General features: G+C 43.6%; 1 protein-coding gene across 2 annotated transcripts in view; it reads right to left on the bottom strand.

Annotated features, from left to right (window-relative positions):
- Positions 1-19,450, bottom strand: part of ATG2B (autophagy related 2B) — a 253,132-nt gene that overhangs the window by 82,539 nt on the left and 151,143 nt on the right. For both annotated transcript variants that reach the window (XM_033950876.1, XM_033950877.1), the window contains exons 25-27: positions 18,070-18,162; positions 13,861-13,931; positions 1,665-1,741 (exon numbers count right to left, since the gene is read on the bottom strand). In XM_033950876.1, the coding sequence (XP_033806767.1) occupies positions 1,665-1,741; positions 13,861-13,931; positions 18,070-18,162 (241 nt within the window). The remainder of the gene's footprint in view (positions 1-1,664; positions 1,742-13,860; positions 13,932-18,069; positions 18,163-19,450) is intronic.

Raw genomic sequence — 19,450 nt, 5'->3', positions numbered from 1 at the left:
AGTAAAGCACAGCTACTTACCTGTAACAGGTGTTACCCAGGGATAGCAGGCAGATAGTCTCACATGTAACATAGTAAATGATAGCAGATAAAGATCTGAACAGTCCATCCAGTCTGCCTGCCCAAGGTTAAATTATCTTTTCTTTAATATTTCTGGGCAATAGATCATAGAAGTCCACTCGGTACTGCCTTAGGTTCCCACTGCTGGAATTGCCATTGAAGCCCACTCCAGCCTATTCTAACCACCCTGTCACTGGAGCTTCTATCAATGTCCTTCCCAGCTCATCCTAAACCAAATCATCATTCAGGTATTTATGCCAGGAAGGGTCGAGAAGAAAGGGACAGGACATGGCAAAGAAGATGAATAAAAGTAGAGGCAAGGGAAAATGACTATACCAGCAAGGCTGGGTATGGGGTGACAAAAAGTGACAGCATGCTCCCAGACCTGACGTAAGATCAGAAACTAATCTTCTACATGTTCTTAAATAAAACATATAGCATAGTAATATAGTAAATGACAGCAGATAAACACCTGAACAGTCCATCCAGTCTGCCCCATAATTACATACTTTACAATTTCAGAATTAAATTAAAATGTCTTTTTTCCTTTGTTACTTCTGGGCCATAGACTTTAGAAGTCCACCCGGTACTGTCCTTTGGTTACAACTACTGGAGCAGCCATTGAAGCTCACTCCAGCCTATCCAAACCATCTCATTTGTGGGATTCAGACCATGAAAGTCTGCCCAGTTATATTCTAATTAGAGATCTTCTGTGTTCATCCCATGCTTTTTTGTTTTTGAATTCCATTACCGTTATCCATTATCTTTTCACCACCTCCCTCAGGAGGGCTTTGATTGCCAACAGCAGACTAAAATAGGCAAAGATAAACTTAAGCTCCCCTGACCTTGATAAAGTCATGTGAAATGCGTCAGAAAGGGGACTAATCTGCTAAAAAGCTAAGTTATTTAACTTATTGAATATAAATTAAGAAAAAAGTCATATATGAAAAGTTAATTATGAAATATAGCTATACTGGGAATTATGAAGAATAACACCACAATGAGTTAAACTACTAGGGTGGAGATCTGAACTCCCCTATGGTATCCGCATTACTGGTTATGCATAAGACAACATAAACAGCATAAGAAACGATAAACAGCAAATTCAGCGCTATTGTAGTTGATGTTGAGTCTTGCACAAAAAAAGCATGTGCAAATCCATGAGGATGCTCTCTGAGGCAATAATCAAAGCAAAAGTACGCACACAATTTGCTTTAATTATTAATACCTGTAGAGTAGTGGTCTCAAACTTAAACCCTTTGCAGGGCCACATTTTGAATTTGTAGATACATGGAGGGCCGCAAAAAAAATAGTTAATGTCTTATTAAAGAAATAACAATTTTGCATGAGGTAAAATTCTTTATAGTTTATAAATCTTTCCTTTTGGCTAAGTCTTAATAATAATATTGTCATTTATAGCTAAAGAGACGTATGATCAAGAAACCTTTATTTTACTTTTGTGATTACGATAAACATACTGAGGGCCTCAAAATAGTACCTGGGGAGCCGCATGTGGCCCCCGGGCCGCGAGTTTGAGACCACTGCTGTAGAGCATGCACAAATGCAGACACTTTAATTATTGCCTTCTCCATATTTAGAACTTACCCCTTTTTGATCAGAGCCGGGTTTTACTGCTGTTATGGTTAACTCCAATAGTCCCATGTCCATAACACGAACATAGTCTATAAACACAAATAAAACCTATTACCAGAAACCAGAAAATCAACACATTGAATTTTACTGCAAGTAATGAGAGTTCTTGAGCTTTGATACAGACAACATGAGCGGCATTCTAAGATAAATCCCCTGAGGAAGGCATCGTGTGAAATGGTCAGGTGTTGGGAGAGATTAAAAAAAGATAAGTATTCTTGTTTCAATTGCCTTTTTTGCGCTGTTGTTTAGTCTTGCCATAAGAAAAGACTATAGCTCTTATAAAATCAGTAGAGCCTTTTAATGACTTTCGCCTTAGACAGCTTGACTGCTTAGTTATTTAGTATCAGCAAATTCCCATATTAGCACCGCTGCAATTGATACAAAAAAGCAAAAAGAAAAAAATGTGCACTTAACAAGAATTCACTTAAAGAAGAATAAGAGCACTAAAAAATAAATACTTTTTATAAAATATTTTTTAATATATCTGTCATGCAATAAGGTTTTTTGACCTTTGATAGTTTCTTTTGCCCCATTGAGTGTGCCTTTAAAAAAAACTGTTTGTTTAGATACAGTGGTATTTGAGATCTTTTTCCTCATTACTTAAACAGGTATCACTAACCACGCTGTTCATTTTCGAGTTGGATTTTGGATTTGTGTTACACAGTTTACTTCCACATTCTATGTGTGAATATTTTTAAAAAGACACATGGGACCTTATGTTGAGGATTAGCCTAATGGTGAGACCCAGGGAAGCAGAGTTTAAAACTCATCACGGGTCCTTGTGATATTCAGTAAGTCACTTAACCCTCCACTGCCTCAGGTACCAACTTTGACTGTGAGCCCTATGGGAACAGGAAAACATTTACATGTAAACATGACTTGAGCTACAACAGAAAAATCCAAAATCCCTCCTATGAACTTTCCTGCTCTATTAATCTAGGTGCTCTGTCATAAAATTACCCTAAAAGAATTCTGGCAATTTTAAAAGAAGACATTTCCATGCATAAACCCCTGTTTTAAGTGCATAAGTGGTTTTTAGAATGGTGTTCCGCAGGGGAAGGTACTCGGACCGCTGCTGTTCAATGTGTTTATCAATGACCTAGAAACCGGGACAAAGTATGAAATTATAAAATTCGCAGATGATACCAAGCTTTTTAGTTGGGTTGGGACTAAGAAGGACTGTGAGGATTTACAAAAGGACCTGAACAAACTGGGAGAGTGGGCGAATAAATGGCAGATGAACTTTAATGTAGAAAAATGTAAGGTCTTGCATGTGGGAAACAGAAATCCGATGTACAGCTATACGATGGGAGGACTGGCAATGGGTGAAAGTAGCCTAGAAAAGGACTTGGGGGTACCTGTGGACAAATCAATGAAGCTGTTGGCACAGTGCGCAGCAGCCGCTAAGAAGGCGAACAGAATGCTAGGTATTATCAAGAAGGGTATCACAACCAGAACGAAGGGCATTATCCTGCCGTTGTATCGGGCGATGGTGCGCCTGCATCTGGAGTACTGTGTCCAGTATTGGTCGCTGTACCTAAAGAAGGATATGGCGATACTCGAGAGAGTTTAGAGAGCTACGCGACTGATAAAAGGTATGGAAAACCTTTCATACACTGAAAGATTAGAGAAACTGGGGCTCTTTTCCCTGGAGAAGCGGAGGCTTAGAGGGGACAGGATAAAGACTTATAAGATCATGAAGAGCATAGAGAAAGTGGAGAGGGACAGATTCTTTGAACTTTTGAAAGCTACAAGAACGAGAGGGCATTCGGAAAAACTAAGAGGGGACAGATTCAGAACCAATGCTAGGAAGTTCTTCTTCACAAGCGCACCCTAAGCACAAATAAAAAAGCCAAAAACAGAAAACTATTACTGTTGGGGGATTCCATCATCAGAGGCATTAACCTTGGAACACAAGGTGAGGAGACCAAAATAGTGAAAACTCTTCCAGGATCCTCAAATACCAGGAGTTCCAGGCAAATACAAACTATAATTAAGGAAGAAACTAAGGATTTTAACACTGATGTTGTTATCCATCTGGGAACAAATGACCTGGTCAACAACTCCACACTTGCAGCACAGAAAGCTTTTCGGGAGCTTGGTGATGGCGTGAAACCTTTTGTAAAGACTTTAGCTTTTTCTGAAATACTGCCTGCATATGGAAAGGGAGAGCAAAGAGTGAAAAACACAGAAGACTTTAATAGATGGCTCAAAGCCTGGTGTCATCAAGAAGGCTTCAGGAACTTAGGAGGATGGGGAAATACATGGAAGGACAAGAAGCTATATTGCACTGATGGGCTACATATTACTACAGCAGGAAAAAGAAACCTTGCAGAGAAATTTAGACAATATGTTTCAAGGCATTTAAACTAGAAGGTGGGGGTGGTGTATGTATGAAGGACAATTATAGAGATCACCCCCGACAAAAGAAAAGATGTGATAGTAGTAAAGATTGCAACATAAACAATATCAGCAACTCATTTCATAGTATTGCAATGGAAAGTGAAATGAAACTAAAATCTATAAGAAAAAGGAGATTACCACTGAAAAATAGCTGGAAAGCGATGACCACAAATGCTCGCAGTCTAAATAACAAAGTTCATGATCTGCAAGCCCTGATGTTAGAGGCAGATCTAGATATTGTTGCTATCACAGAGACATGGTTCAGTGAATCACATGGATGGGATGCAAACATACCGGGATATAATCTTTTTAGGAAGGACAGAGATGGTCAAAAAGGTGGAGGAGTAGCTCTCTATGTAAAGATCAATATTCAAGCGACTGAAATGCAAGGGACCTGGGGAGAGGAAGAAGTGATATGGATCGCTCTGAAAAGAGAAGATGGAACTTCTATCTACGTGGGTATAGTCTACAGACCTCCGACTCAATCACAGCAAATTGATAAGGATCTGATTGTAGATATCCAAAAGTTTGGAAGGAAAGAGAAGGTTCTGCTGTTGGGAGATTTCAACCTGCCGGATGCGGACTGGAATGTTCCGTCTGCGGAATCGGAAAGAAGTAGGGAAATAGTGGATGCCTTTCAAGAGGCTCTGCTCAGACAAATGGTGACGGAACACACGAGGGAAAAGGCGATATTGGATCTGGTCCTCACAAATGGAAAGAGTATCTCTAATGTTCGAGTGGGTGCTCACCTGGGAAGTAGCGAACATCAAACAGTTTGGTTTGATATAACGGCTAAAGTGGAGTGCCGCCGCACGATACTTAAAGTCCTAGATTTCAAACGTACAGACTTTAATGCAATGGGAGAGTACCTGAAGAAAGAGCTGTTAGGATGGAAGGAAATAAGAGAAGTGGAAAGACAGTGGTCTAAGCTGAAAGGAGCGATAAAGCACAGTTACTTACCGTAACAGGTGTTATCCAGGGACAGCAGGCATATATTCTCACATGTGGGTGACGTCATCTACGGAGCCCCGATGCGGAAGCATTTTCAAGCAAACTTGATTGAAGATTTAAGTTTGCTCTGCTGCTCCACGCATGCGTGCCTTCCTGCTCCACTAGGGGGCGCATCCCCTCGTGGTCTCCAGTTCACTTAACTAGCAAAGAAGCCAACCTCGGGGAGGTGGGTGGGTTGTGAGAATATATGCCTACTGTCCCTGGATAACACCTGTTACGGTAAGTAACTGTGCTTTATCCCAGGACAAGCAGGCATGATATTCTCACATGTGGGTGACCTCCAAGTTAACTGAAAAGGGATGGAGGGAAGTTGGCAATTTAAGCAAATAGATTTCGCAATACCGATTGGCCGAACCGGCCATCGCTTCTGATAGTGAGTCCAGACAGTAGTGGGAGGTGAAAGTATGAACCGAAGACCACGTGGCAGCCTTGCAGATTTCCTCAATGGGTGTGGACCTGAGGAACACTATGGAGGCTGCCATCGCTCGGACCTTGTGTCCCGTTACTCGACCATGCAGCGCGAGACCAGCCTGAGCGTAGCAAAAGGTGATGCAATCGGCCAACCAGTTGGACAAGGTGCGCTTGGAAACTGGGTGGCCTAACCAGTTGGGTCGAAGGACAAAAACAATTGTGGGACTTTCCGGTGTGGTTGAGTGCGTTGGAGGTAAAAGGCCAACGCTCTCTTACAGTCAAGAGTGTGAAGCGCCACCTCTCCGAGGTGAGAGTGGGGCTTGGGAAAAAACACGGGCAAGACGATGGACTGATTGAGGTGAAAATCAGACACTACTTTAGGCAAGAACTTTGGATGTGTGCGGAGTACCACCTTGTCATGGTGGAATACAGTGAAGGGTGGGTCCGCTACCAGAGCCTGTAGCTCACTAACTCGTCGAACGGAAGTGAGTGCAAGCAGGAAGATCACCTTCCAAGTGAGGAATTTAGGATGGCATTTGTCCAAGGGCTCAAATGGAGGTTTCATTAGTTGAGCCAGAACCACGTTAAGGTCCCAAACCACCGGCGGGGGTTTGAGAGGAGGGTGGACATTCAGCAGACCCTTCATGAAGCGAGAGACTAAGGGGTGGAGCGAGAGGGCTTTTCCTTCCAGGGGCTGATGGAATGCTGCAATCGCACTGAGGTGTACTCGAATGGAGTTGGTCTTTAGGCCGAAGTGAGATAGTTGAAGTAAATAGTCAAGGACCAGAGGGACGGGGACCGACACCGGGTCCTGGCTGTGAGAAGAGCACCAGGCTGAGAATCTGGTCCACTTTTGGGAATAGCAGGTTCTCGTCGAGGTCTTTCTAGAGGCCTCCAATATCTCCTTGACTGATTGAGACACGGGGAGAGAAGTCAGGGGGAAAGAAACCAAGCATTCAGATGAAGAGATTGAAGATTGGGATGTAACAGCGAACCCTGACTCTGTGATAGTAGAGAGGGAAACCGAGGCAGAGGCAGTGGATCTCTGACACTGAGTTGAAGTAGAAGGGAAAACCAAGGCTGGCGTGGCCAGCGAGGAGCAATCAGGATCAGGGTGGCTGTCACCGTTTTCAGGTGGACCAGCGTCCGCAGGATCAGAGGAAATGGCGGAAACGCTTACAGAAACCTTCCCTCCCAGTCGAGGAGGAAGGCGTCGGCCTCGAGTCGGTCCGAGGAGTATATCCGGGAGCAGAAGAGGGGCAGTTTGTGATTGTGGGGGGATGCGAACAGATCTATTTGAGGCGTCCCCCACTTTTCGAACACTTGTCGTAAGGTCTGAGTGTGCAGTGACCACTCGTGTGGCTGGAGGAGGCGGCTGAGTCTGTCCGCCAGACAGTTTTGTTCTCCTTGTATGTACACCGCTCGAAGGAAGGTGTTGTTGGAGATTGCCCATATCCAGAGGTGCATGGCTTCCCGACAGAGGGGCCAAGACCCTGTCCCCCCTTGTTTGTTTACGTAGTACATTGCTACCTGGTTGTCGGTTCGGATGAGGACCACCCGGTCGTGAAGCAGGTGTTGAAAAGCTACAGCTGTGAGGTAGATGGCCCGGAGCTCTAGCACGTTGATGTGACAGCGGCGGTCTTCTGCTGACCACATCCCCTGAGTGCGGAGGCCGTCCAGGTGGGCTCCCCAAGCGTACTCCGACGAGTCCGTGGTGAGTACCTTGCTGTGGGGAGGGGCGAGGAAGAGTAAACCTTTGGAAAGATTTGAAGAGTCGGCCCACCAGCGGAGCGATCGTTGCAAGGAAGGAGTCACTGTCACGGGGCGATCGATCGGGTCCCGGTCTTGACGCCATTGAGAGGCCAGGGTCCATTGAGGGATTCTCAGATGGAGGCGGGCGAAGGGTGTGACATGGACGGTGGAGGTCATGTGGCCCAGGAGAGCCATCATCTGTCGCGCTGATATTGAGGTCAGCAGTGAGATCCTTCGGCTCAGACTTACTAATGCCTCTCGACGCAGAGGGGGAGGAAGGAACGGAGGCGAACCGTGTCCAGCATTGCCCCGATGAATTGTAGGGACTGCGAGGGGCGCAGTTGGGATTTTGGGAAGTTTGTCTCGAACCCCAGGCTCTGTAGGTAGGTAATAGTCTGTTGGGTCGCTGAGATAACCCCTTCCCTGGACGGGGCTTTGATCAGCCAGTCGTCCAGGTAGGGGAATACCTGAAGACCTTGGGAGCGTAAGGTAGCTGCGACCACCACGAGGCACTTGGTGAAGACCCGAGGTGACGATGCTAGGCCGAAGGGGAGGACTCGGTATTGCAGGTGCAGGTCTCCCACCTGAAATCGCAAGAACTTGCGGTGAGCGGGGTGCACTGGAACATGTGTGTACACCTCCTTCAGATTGAGGGGGTAGAGGGTCGGTAGGGAAAGCATCTGGAATTTTTCCCGTACCAAAAATTTGTTGAGGTGTCTCAAGTCTAGTATTGGGCGAAGGTCTCCCGTTTTTTTCGGTACCAGGAAGTAACGGGAGTAGAAGCTCTTCCCCCGTTGGTCGGGGGGAACCTCCTCTACTGCTCTCAGGCGAAGCAGATCTCGAGCTTCGGAGAGGAGTAGGGGTAGCTGCGTCCGGTTGAGAGGGCAATTCCTTGGGGGGTTGGCTGGAGGAATGGCTCGAAAGTTGAGAGAGTATCCTGATGAGATCACGCCAAGGACCCATGCGTCCGACGTGACTTGTTCCCAGCGAGGGTAAATGGCTTTGAGGCGACCCCCGATGGGAAGGAGGCCTGGGACTATGGCGGAGGGGGCCCGCCCCCTTCCGCGTATCCTGTCAAAAGAACGGGGGTGGTTTGGTAGTCGCAGGCGGTTGGGACTTGGGCATGGACCGATGGTGTGCTTGCGGACGCCTGGGTGGAGGCCGCGAGAAGGCAGGAGTGGATTTTTGTGGGTAGTGGCGCGGAGGGGCCCTGAACGGCCTGGACGCGGGCGGTTTAGGCTTTTGCCGCTCGAGGGAGGCAAACAAGCGTTCGTGTTCGGAGAGGCGTTTTGTAGCCACCTCGATAGTGTCATCGAACAGTTCTTTACCTACGCAAGGGAGGTTAGCCAACCGGTCCTGTAAGTTGGGGTCCATGTTGACCAGGCGCAACCAAGCTAGGCGGCGCATGGCGATAGCAAAGGCTGTCTCTCTGGAGGAGAGTTCAAAGCCATCATAGACCGCATTGAATAGATGGAGGCGTAGGTTGGAGAGGTACTCTGCAAGTAGGTTAAACGCTCCTTGGCGGGAGGCCGGTAGGTCAGTCTCAAAGGCTCTCAGTAGTCCAATGAGGTGTTTGAGGTAGGATGTGAAGGTGAAGGTGTAGCTTTGCACCCTAGAGGCCATCATCGCATTTTGATATAGTCTCCTGCTGAACTTGTCTAGGGTTCGGCCTTTTCGGCCTGGGGGGACCGCCGCTGAGACTCTGGAGGGGTGAGCCTTTTTCAAGGAGGATTCTACTAACAGCGACTGGTGGGAGAGCTGCGGTTGTTCAAATCCCGGGAAGGGTACTGTACGGTACTTGGCCTCCATTTTGGAGGGTACTGCTGTGACCATATAGGGGGTCTCCAGGTTCCTGAAGAAAGCCTGTAGGAGTACCGGGTTAGGCGGTAAGCGAAGGGACTCTCTGGGCAGTGATGGCATATCCAGCTCCGCTAGGTATTCCTTAGAGTATCTGGAGTCGGATTGGAGGTCCAAGTCCAAAGCGTGGCCCATGTCCTGGACAAAGCGTGAGAAGGATGGGCGGGATGTTCCCGAGGCCCCGTGCGGGGTCGGTGAACGAGACCTCCGTCGGGTAGAGAAGGATGGGGAGGCTTCCCTCGAGTATCGAGGCTCTTGCTCCGATCCACGCTCCGAGCCCGGGGACGCACTGTGAAAGTGTTCCGGGGTCGTGGATCTCCAACGTCTCGAGGAGCCCCTCGGAGATGATGCCGGGGTTCGGGGTACCGATCGATGTCGAATCGGTGACCTCGACCCGGACTCCCTCGGTGAAAGCCCGAAACCTCGGATCGGAGCCCCGGTCCGAGGGGGAGTTCGGAGGATGCGCGGGTTGGAGAGTGATAGTTCCGTTACCCTCAGTGGTCCCGTACGAGGTGTAGGTGAACGGCCTCGTAGAGTGGGGGAACCTCGGGCCTTCTTGGAGGTACGGCGGTTCGAGGTTTCTGACGTTTTAGCACGACGTTTTGCCCCGCGGCGGTCTGTGGAGGGAGAGCGCCTCGGGTGTCTCGGCGAGGAGTCCGAGGAGGATGGGATGCGGCAAAGCTTGCGCGCTTTTCCTCGAGGTGGCTCGACGCGAGGCTCAGGCTGGTCTTGCACATGCGGGGTCGAGGCCGGTTGTAGATGGGCCATTGCAGCGGACAGCTCCGATGAGATCATCGCTCGGAGTAGGTCCTGGAAAACGGGCACGGACAGCATCGAGGGCATGTCCACTGCCTCGGTGCGCTCCACCGGGGGCGACCTCGTATCAGAGTATTCCCGTGTGGTGGAGGCACGGCCCGAAGGCTTGGAGGACTTCGCCGGGGCTGTAAGCATGGGACTTCCACCATGTGTCGCCGGCGTCCCCAAGGCTGGCTTCTTCGCTGTTACGGGACCTGAAGAGGGAAGAGGGGACTTACCCAGAGCCGAGGCTTTCTGTTGTCCCGAGGACTTCGGGTTCAAGTCTCGAGGCGATGCCGAGGTATTCGGGGCCGAGGTCAAGGCAGGGGCCGAGGCCGGGGCCGACCTCGAGGCCGAGGTAGAGGGTTGGTCGGCGGCGAAGAGATCCGCCATGCGGGCTTTTCTTCGGCGAAGGGCCCGGTTCTGGAAAGTAGCGCACTGGGGGCAGGAGTCGGTTGGATGAGCGGCCCCCAGGCAGAGGATGCACCGGCGATGCGGGTCTGTGATGGAAAGAAGCCGCTCGCACCGGGTGCATTTTTTAAAGCCGGTCAAAGGCCGGGACATAGAATCGAAACTGGCCGCGGCTCGAGTAGCCACGCGGCCACGGGGACCCGGAAGCCTCCGGGTCGGTCAAAAACGAAGCAGGAACAAGTTGAACAAGAAAAAATTTGCGCACAGCGACTTAATCGAGAAAAAATAAGAAAAAATCGCGGTGCTAAAAGGCAGTTGGGGCAGAGCCTGAAAAACACAACTTCTAGGCTCAGCAGAAAATTTTGAACTGGAGACCACGAGGGGATGCGCCCCCTAGTGGAGCAGGAAGGCACGCATGCGTGGAGCAGCAGAGCAAACTTAAATCTTCAATCAAGTTTGCTTGAAAATGCTTCCGCATCGGGGCTCCGTAGATGACGTCACCCACATGTGAGAATATCATGCCTTCTTGTCCTGGGATAAAAATGGCTATGGACCTTTATGTGAAAAAAATCAATAAAAACAAGAGAAAAAGGAAGCCGATATGGTTCTCCAACCTAGTGGCTGAGAAAATAAAGGCGAAAGAGTTAGCATTCGTGAAATATAAAAAAAACCAAGAAGAGGAGTGCAAAAAGGACTACAGGGTCAAACTGAAAGAAGCCAAGAGAGAGCTACGTCTATTGAACGCACAGGTGGAAGAACAAATGGCTAAAAATGTAAAAAAGGGAGACAAAAATTTTTTCAGATATATTAGTGAAAGGAGGAAGATGAAAAATGGAATTGCTAAACTAAAAGATGCTGGGAGCCGATATGTGGAAAGTGATGAGGAAAAAGCAAATGTGCTAAACAAATATTTCTGTTCTGTGTTCACAGAAGAAAATCCTGGAGAAGGACCGAGATTGTCTGGCAAAGTTACACGAGAAAATGGAATGGATTCTGCGCCTTTCACGGAGGAGAGTGTTTATGAGCAACTTGAAAAACTGAAGGTGGACAAAGCAATGGAACCAGACGGGATCCATCCCAGGATACTAAGGGAGCTCAGAGAGGTTTTGGCGAGTCCTATTAAAGACTTGTTCAACAAATCTCTGGAGACGGGAGTGGTTCCTGGGGTTTGGAGGAGAGCGGATGTGGTCCCTATTCACAAAAGTGGTCATAGGGATGAAGCAGGAAACTACAGGCCGGTGAGCCTCACTTCAGTTGTTGGAAAAATAATGGAAGTGTTGCTGAAAGAAATGATAGTGTACTTACTTGAATCTAATGGGTTACAGGATCCGAGGCAACATGGCTTTACAAAAGGTAAATCGTGCCAAACAAACATATGCTAGATGTAATTTACTTAGATTTCAGCAAAGCCTTTGATACAGTTCCTCATAGGAGACTGCTGAACAAACTTGAAGGGCTGATGTTAGGACCCAAAGTGGTGAACTGGGTTAGAAACTGGCTGTCGGACAGACACCAGAGGGTGGTGGTTAATGGAAGCTGCTCGGAGGAAGGAAAGGTGAGTAAGTGAGATGATGCGGTAAACAAACCTAAGGATTAGATTAGATTAGTGGAGTCCCTCAGGGTTCGGTGCTGGGGCTGATCCTGTTCAATATGTTTGTGAGTGACATTGCTGAAGGGTTAGAAGGAAAAAAGTGTGCCTTTTTGCAGATGATACCAAGATTTGTAACAGAGTAGACACTGAAGAGGGAGTGGAAAATATGATAAAGGATCTGCAAAAGTTAGAGGAATGGTCTAATGCCTGGCAACTAAAATTCAATGCAAAGAAATGCAGAGTAATGCATTTGGGGATTAATAACCGGTAGGAACCGTATATGCTAGGAGGTGAGAAGCTGATATGCACGGACGGGGAGAGGGACCTTGGGGTTATAGTGTCCGAAGATCTAAAGGCGAAAAAACAATGGGACAAGGTAGTGGCTGCTGCCAGAAGAATGCTGGGCTGTATAAAGAGAGCGTAGCCAGTAGAAGGAAGAAGGTGTTGATGCCCCTGTACAGGTCATTGGTAAGGCCCCACTTGGAGTATTGTATTCAGTTTCAGAGACCCGTATCTGACGAAAGACATAAGAAAACTTGAAGTGGTCCAGAGGAGGGCGACGAAAATGATAGGAGGCTTGCGCCAGAAGATGTATGAGGAGAGACTGGAAGCCCTGAATATGCATACCCTAGAGAAAAGGAGGGACAGGGGAGATATGATTCAGACGTTCAAATACTTGAAGGGTATTAATGTAGAACAAAATCTTTTCCAGAGAAAGGAAAATGGTAAAACCAGAGGACATAATTTGAGGTTGAGGGGTGGTAGATTCAAGAGCAATGTTAGGAAATTCTACTTTACGGAGAGGATGGTGGATGCCTGGAATGTGCTCCCGAGAGAGGTGGTGGAGAGGAAAACGGTGACGGAGTTCAAAGAAGCGTGGGATGAACACAGAGGATCTAGAATCAGAAAATAATAGTAAATATTGAACTAAGGCCAGTACTGGTCAGACTTGCATGGTCTGTGTATGGCCGTTTGGTGGGGGATGGGCTGGGGAGGGCTTCAGTGGCTTGGAGGGTGTAGATGGGCTGGAGTAGGTTTTAATGGAGATTTTGGCAGTTGGAACCCAAGCACAGATCCGGGTAGAGCTTTGGATTCTTGCCCAGAAATAGCTAAGAAAAAAAATTTAAAAATTTAAATTGAATCAGGTTGGACAGACTGGATGGACCATTCAGGTCTTTATCTGCTGTCATCTACTATGTTATGCTACCCAAAGGGTGGTGGACACCTGGAATGCGCTTCCAGAAGGTGTGATAGGACAGAGCACGCTATTGGGTTTCAAGAAGGGATTGGATGCTTTCCTGAAAGTAAAGGGGATTGAAGGGTATAGATAGAGGACTACTATACAGGTCCTGAACCTGATGGGCCGCTACGTGAGTGGACTGCTGGGCGCTATGAACCCCTGGTCTGACCCAGCAGAGGCACTACTTATGTTCTCCCATTCCCACCCCACCTCCAAAGCATATAAAGACAAAAATAAGTCACAAGAAATCATTATAAATGATTTTTTTTAAAAAAATCAGCCAAATGCCCTTTTCTCACAGCAAAACAAAATTCTGATGAAGTAGGAGCTTTAGAGGTACACAAAATACATACTAATTCCCTGATTTAAAAAAATGTTTTAAAATTAAACATGGATTAGCAAAATAGAAAATAACGCTCCTATCAATGAATGTACTTAACTCCACCAGAACAGCAAGTGTCTGGTTATGGTAGTACATCTCCCTCTCAGCTCTTCTTCCCTTACTGTTATAGGTCAAGCACCTAATGGAGGGCTATGCGAGACATAATATCATAAGAGATGCCCTATTAGGTCAGACCACAGGTCCAACTAGCCCACTACCATCAATCCCTTCAGTCTATAAAACTTTTCTCATAGAACTCTGATGTTTATCTACAGTCTCTCTCTCTCTCTTTTACCTCTATGCAAGTTCACTGTCACTGCATTGCACTTCTGAGACAAATACAAAGCCACTTCATCCAAGATGATTCTACAAATAAAAAAAGTGCATTACTGGCATATTCAAAGCAATCCGTTTGCTTTAGAATGCTCAAACAAAAAACTTTCATTTGAGAATAAGAGCAAGTCATCAGGATAACCTAGGTGTAAACACAAGCTCTTCTGTTTATCTAAAAGACACTTTTTTATTTAAGATTATATCTAAAAAACAATATTAAAGCAGCTGAAATGCAAGGGGTATGGGTAAAAGAGGAAGCCCTGTAGATCATGTTAGAAAGAAGAGATGGAACTTTCATCCACAAATCTCCAACTCAAACACAAGAACAGAATAATTTTGTAAGCTGCTCAGATTATTAGATGGGTGGGATATAAGAAATTTTTACAAAAATAAATAAACTGGAAACAGACTTGTAATCACTGCATGGCATGGTTTAATATAAGATCTAAAGTGGAGTCCAGCCATACCAAACTCAAATACGCAGACTTCAGATAAATGAAGCTGGCAGGGTGGGAGGAAGTAAAAGTGAAAGGATAGTGAGTTGAACTGAAAGAGACTGTTAAAAGAGCAACAAGATCTTTATTTATTTATTTTAAAAATTTATATACTGTTTAAAATTAAACGGTTTACATAATTTACATACATAGTATTTAAAATAGACACTGGTTACCTATGAAGTAGAGAGTACAGTTTAAGATTCTCTCAATCATACAGCAAATCATATCACATTTCCCCAAGGGCACTAAAGGAGTTTTTTGAAATCTATCAACCCAGAAAATGTTTGAGATCTGAAAATGGTATGAAGTTGAATTTGGAGGGTTAGATGTTAGTCTCTCATGGTGAAGATTGGGGCACAAATGCTGTCTGTAGCAGGTGCCAAGCTTTGGAATGAGCTGCCTGGTATTCTGCGATTTTGTGATGAGTGACTGAATTTTAAGAAAATGTTGAAAACGCAATTATTTGTTAATGCCTTCATGTGCTAATGCTATTTGCTGCTGAAGCCTTACCATCCTGTTTTTATGGGACTTTGTCTTTCCATCTTGTTGGATGAATTTGAAAAAAGGTTTTAATAATGAGACTGTTAGTTAATGTTTTATTGTGTTTGTTCTGTTGAAACATGTTCTAGTATTTTTAATATGTATGCATGTAATTTTGTAAACTGCATAGTTTTTATGCGGTATATAAATTTTTAAATAAATAAATAAAACAGAAAGGTAATTATAACAACTTTATAAAGATCTGGGGGCCATTAGAGAATTATTGTAATGAATGAACATCGTTTTCCTTTCTGATGGATACATGTATTTTATTGGGGGGAGGGGGGAAATTGGATGATTAATATTTTTATTTAATGATTGGATTTCTGTTGAAGAATTGTTGGGTGGGGGGAAAGGGTTATAATTTCTACTTTAATGAATTATATGTATAAGAATGTCAAGTGCTGTATATTTTATTAGTAATGTAATGTTTTAATATTAATCACTTGTTTGTCAGTTTTAAAATGAATAAAGAATTTAAAATAAATAAATAAAACAAGTACATAGTAAAATAGATGTGTGATAAAATAAACATGCAAACAATCCTCAGAAAAATACCCTAGTTTAGATAATAAAAATCGTGGATAATTCATCAACTTTATCAGAAATAGCTAAAAGAAGGCATCTACAAATAACTGTGTCTTAAGTAGTTTTCTAAACCTGCCCTTTTCACAGCAATAATAATAATAACTTTATTCTTATATACCGCCAACAATCTTGCGACTTCTAGGCGGTTAGAGAAAAAGGAAACCAATATAGTTCTCCAAAGAAAAGGCTGCAAATTTTTTTTTTTTTTTTAAAAGGTATCACTGAAAAGATACAGAAGAGCACAAAAAAGAATAAGCAAAATGACAAGACTTTTTCAGGCATATCGTCAAAAGGAGGAAGGACAGAGATGGAATTACAAGATTCAAAAATATTAAAAGTCAAAGTGTAGACAGAGATGATGGTAAAACAGAATTGATTATGTTTATTTAAAAATTTGATGGATCATCAAATTATGGTACAACCAATCTCAGTGATTTATAAAGAAAATACAATAAAAGAAAAGAAAATGAGAAAAGAATACCAATTACAATAGGAAGAGATAAGTTTGAAAACCAGTTAAATAACATATTTTTTTTAATGAGTTCATGCTAGAAACAGACTGCCTTTAGTGAAATGTGCACTAATTTATTTGTAAGGTATATAATATTCAGTGAAAAAAATGTTTTCTAATGTGGGATAGAATTCTTGAAAATAAAAAAGCTCTCATTTAACCAGAGAACAGCTTTTTATAAACAGGTTTTGGAATTCATAATAATAATAATAATAAATTTATTATTTTATACCGCCATCACCAAGAGTTCTAGGCGGTTTACACCATAAGAAACTGAACAATCAGCAAAATACATTCATACCATAAAAATAAAATCATTATAAAAAGTTAAAAATGAATTGGAATCTTAAAAATACCCAACTAAGTAATAAATTTGTCAAAGATGACTTAACTAATTTTTGAAAAAAACAGTAAGATATGGCTTGATGAATACATTCACCAAGCCAGGATTGTAATTTATCTGCCTGAAGCGCTAAGGTCTTATCAAAAAAAGTCTTATATCTGACACCATTTGGCTTAGAATAGGCAAGTAAGTAAAAATTTCTTGTATTCCTTGATGGTGTTATCCAGGGACAGCAGGCAGATATTCTCACGTATGGGTGATGTCACCAACGGAGCCCCGGTACGGACCATTTAAGATGAGCTGTGGCCATTGGTTCAAAAGGTGACTGCATCAAATTGGAAAGGACCACATAAAGGTCCCAGACGGCAGGTGAAGGCTTGAGAGGTGGTTTCACATTGAAAAGTCCTGTCATGAATCTGGAGACCAAACGATGAGCAGTAAGAGGGTTTCCCTCGACAGGCGTGTGAAAAGCTGTAATAGCGCTGAGATGGACTCTGACAGATGTGATTTGAGTCTAGAATCAGGCAGATGAAGCAGAGAATCCAACAGCAAATCTACTGATAATGAAGGTGGATCATGATGATGAAGAAGATATCAGGAAGAGAACCTAGTCTACTTTTGTTGGTAACATAGCTGAGTGGCTGGTTTCCTGGATGCATCAAGAATTGGACGAATAGGCTGAGAAAGAGATGGATTCAGCCTGAAAGAAACCAAGCGGTCAGGTGTAGAGATTGTGGGTTGGATGTAGAAGTGATTCCTGATTCTGAGTAAGCAAAATAGGAAAAACTGGAAGAGATATGGGCTCCCTGGAGCTGAATTGAAGTAGAAAGGAGAACCAATATTGCCGGGGCCACCATGGAGCAAAGAGAGTCATGGTGGCCTGTTGAGCTTGAACAGAGTTGCCAAATGAGAGGAGTTGGAGGGAATGCTTTTGGAAAAACAGACCCAGGAGAAAGGCATCTGCTTCCAGACGGAGGGAAAAGTAAAGGATGGAGCAACTGGTGATTGTGAGGAGCCGCAAACAAGTCCACTTGAGGAGTGCCCCATTAAAAAAGATGTAATGGAGAATTTCAGAGTTGAGAGTCCATTCATGAAGCTGAAGAATTCTGCTGAAGTTTTCTACTAGGAAATTCATCTCCCCTTCAATATAGACAGCTTTAAAAAAAAAAAAAAAAGATTGCGTGCTGTCGCCCAAGTCCAGATGTTGTTTTGTGAAGCTTCTTATTCAAGGATGCCTTTAATCTATAGATAAACCGCACCCAATCAGGCCACAATCTTCCATATTCCCAATCATTCTGTTTTTACTATTATTGTTCTTCTATCCTGTTATGAATGTATTTCTCTCCACTTTCCACCTGGTTTCAACTTGTTTGTATAGTTTGTCTTTGTAATGCAAACAATGTATTGGTTTGTTTTAATCTATATTTTATTGTATACCGCCTAGAAATTTGATAGGCAATCAAATTAAATTTTAATAAAACTTGAAACTTGATTACTGGTACTTGAATATAAACCCTCAGTTTATATGTCAACCTTTTTTCTCCCTTGTTTAGGGGAAAATGTTTACCCGGGTTTATATTTGAGTATATACAGTATTCTTTTACTGAATGATCTGTACTGTACACCAATCCAAATTAAAGCCATCACAAAATAAGTATCGGAATTATAATAAAAATAGTAATATGCACATACCGGAGAGTGGAAGAGGATTTATCCAGAGCAACACTGCTGGAAATACTGAACGTTTCCACAGTAAGAACAGACCTGGTTGGCAAATATAGAGGCCTAGCAAAAGGAAACCAAAAATTCAAATTTCTGTACATATGACTAGCAACTGCAATTATAGACTAAATATCATTTTAAAGTGAACAAAATTTTTTTTTCAACAAAGTCTACTGTTCTGTTGTTTGCTTGGAAACATGCAAGTCTAGGCTTTCAAGAAATTTCTATATGAACTAGAAGAAATCATAAAACAACTTATAACATCGTATAGCCTTCAAAACAAACTAAAACCCTATACAGCAGGTTTAAGGGATCTTAGCTTAGCTTGCACCACCACCTCTTCAAGCTAAGCTAAGTTTAATATCTTCTAATATGAATTGTAAAAAATAAGAATTCAACATATGAAATAGAAGAATTACAGCTTAAAAAGAAATGCAAGTTTAACAATGGAATCAATGAAGATTGTAACCGGATCGGGTTGTTTTACCCAATTGGCAGTCTGAAGACCCCTTAAACCTGCTATATAGGATTTTGGTTTATTTTGAAGGTTATACGATATTATAAGTTGTTTTATGGACTAGTAAGAGTAGCTGAGAAATAGTTACTGTAGATGACAAGTATTCATAATCCATGTGCTTGTGTCATCACTGCAAACAGTAAATTCAATAGCATGTCAGTTTTGGGCATCCATCATCAAAAATTAGTCCTGTTCCAAAATACATGTGAGAAAGATGTCCATTTGTGAAGTTCTAACTTGAACATCTATATTCGGAGCTGGTTGTCCTTTCTAAAATGCCTCTCAATATATTTTGCCATGTCCATAATAGGGGACATCTTCTTTAAAGAGTAATAGAATTATGACTATCTGGCCAACAGATCTATCTTTATCTATAAAACACTAAGAAGGTAATTTTAGAAACCTCCCTTAGATTCTTTCCATATGTATACATGCAGATTTACATGTGCTATATGGAATATGGCTACTCCTTGGGTTTTGACCAGGTACTATTGACCTGGATTGGCCACCATGTGAACGGGCTACTGGGCTTGATGGACCATTGGTCTGACCCATAAGGCTATTCTTATGTTATTACATGGATGTCATACATGATAAAGAGATTAAGGTTCTTCAGCTTGGAAAAGAGATGGTTATGGGGAGATATGAATGAAATCTACAAAATCCTGAATGGTGTAGAATGGGTACAAGTGGATCAATTTTTACTGCTCAAGATTTACAAAGACAGGGGGCACTCGATGAATAGGAGGAAATATTTTTTCACTCAGAGAATAGTTAAGCTCTGAAATGCATTACCAGAAGATGTGGTAAGAGCGGTTAATGTAGCTGGTTTTA

The sequence above is a fragment of the Geotrypetes seraphini genome, chromosome 7 (genome assembly GCF_902459505.1).
Source record: "Geotrypetes seraphini chromosome 7, aGeoSer1.1, whole genome shotgun sequence".
Classification (NCBI taxonomy): domain Eukaryota; kingdom Metazoa; phylum Chordata; class Amphibia; order Gymnophiona; family Dermophiidae; genus Geotrypetes; species Geotrypetes seraphini.
This window is presented reverse-complemented; position numbering and strand designations above follow the sequence as displayed.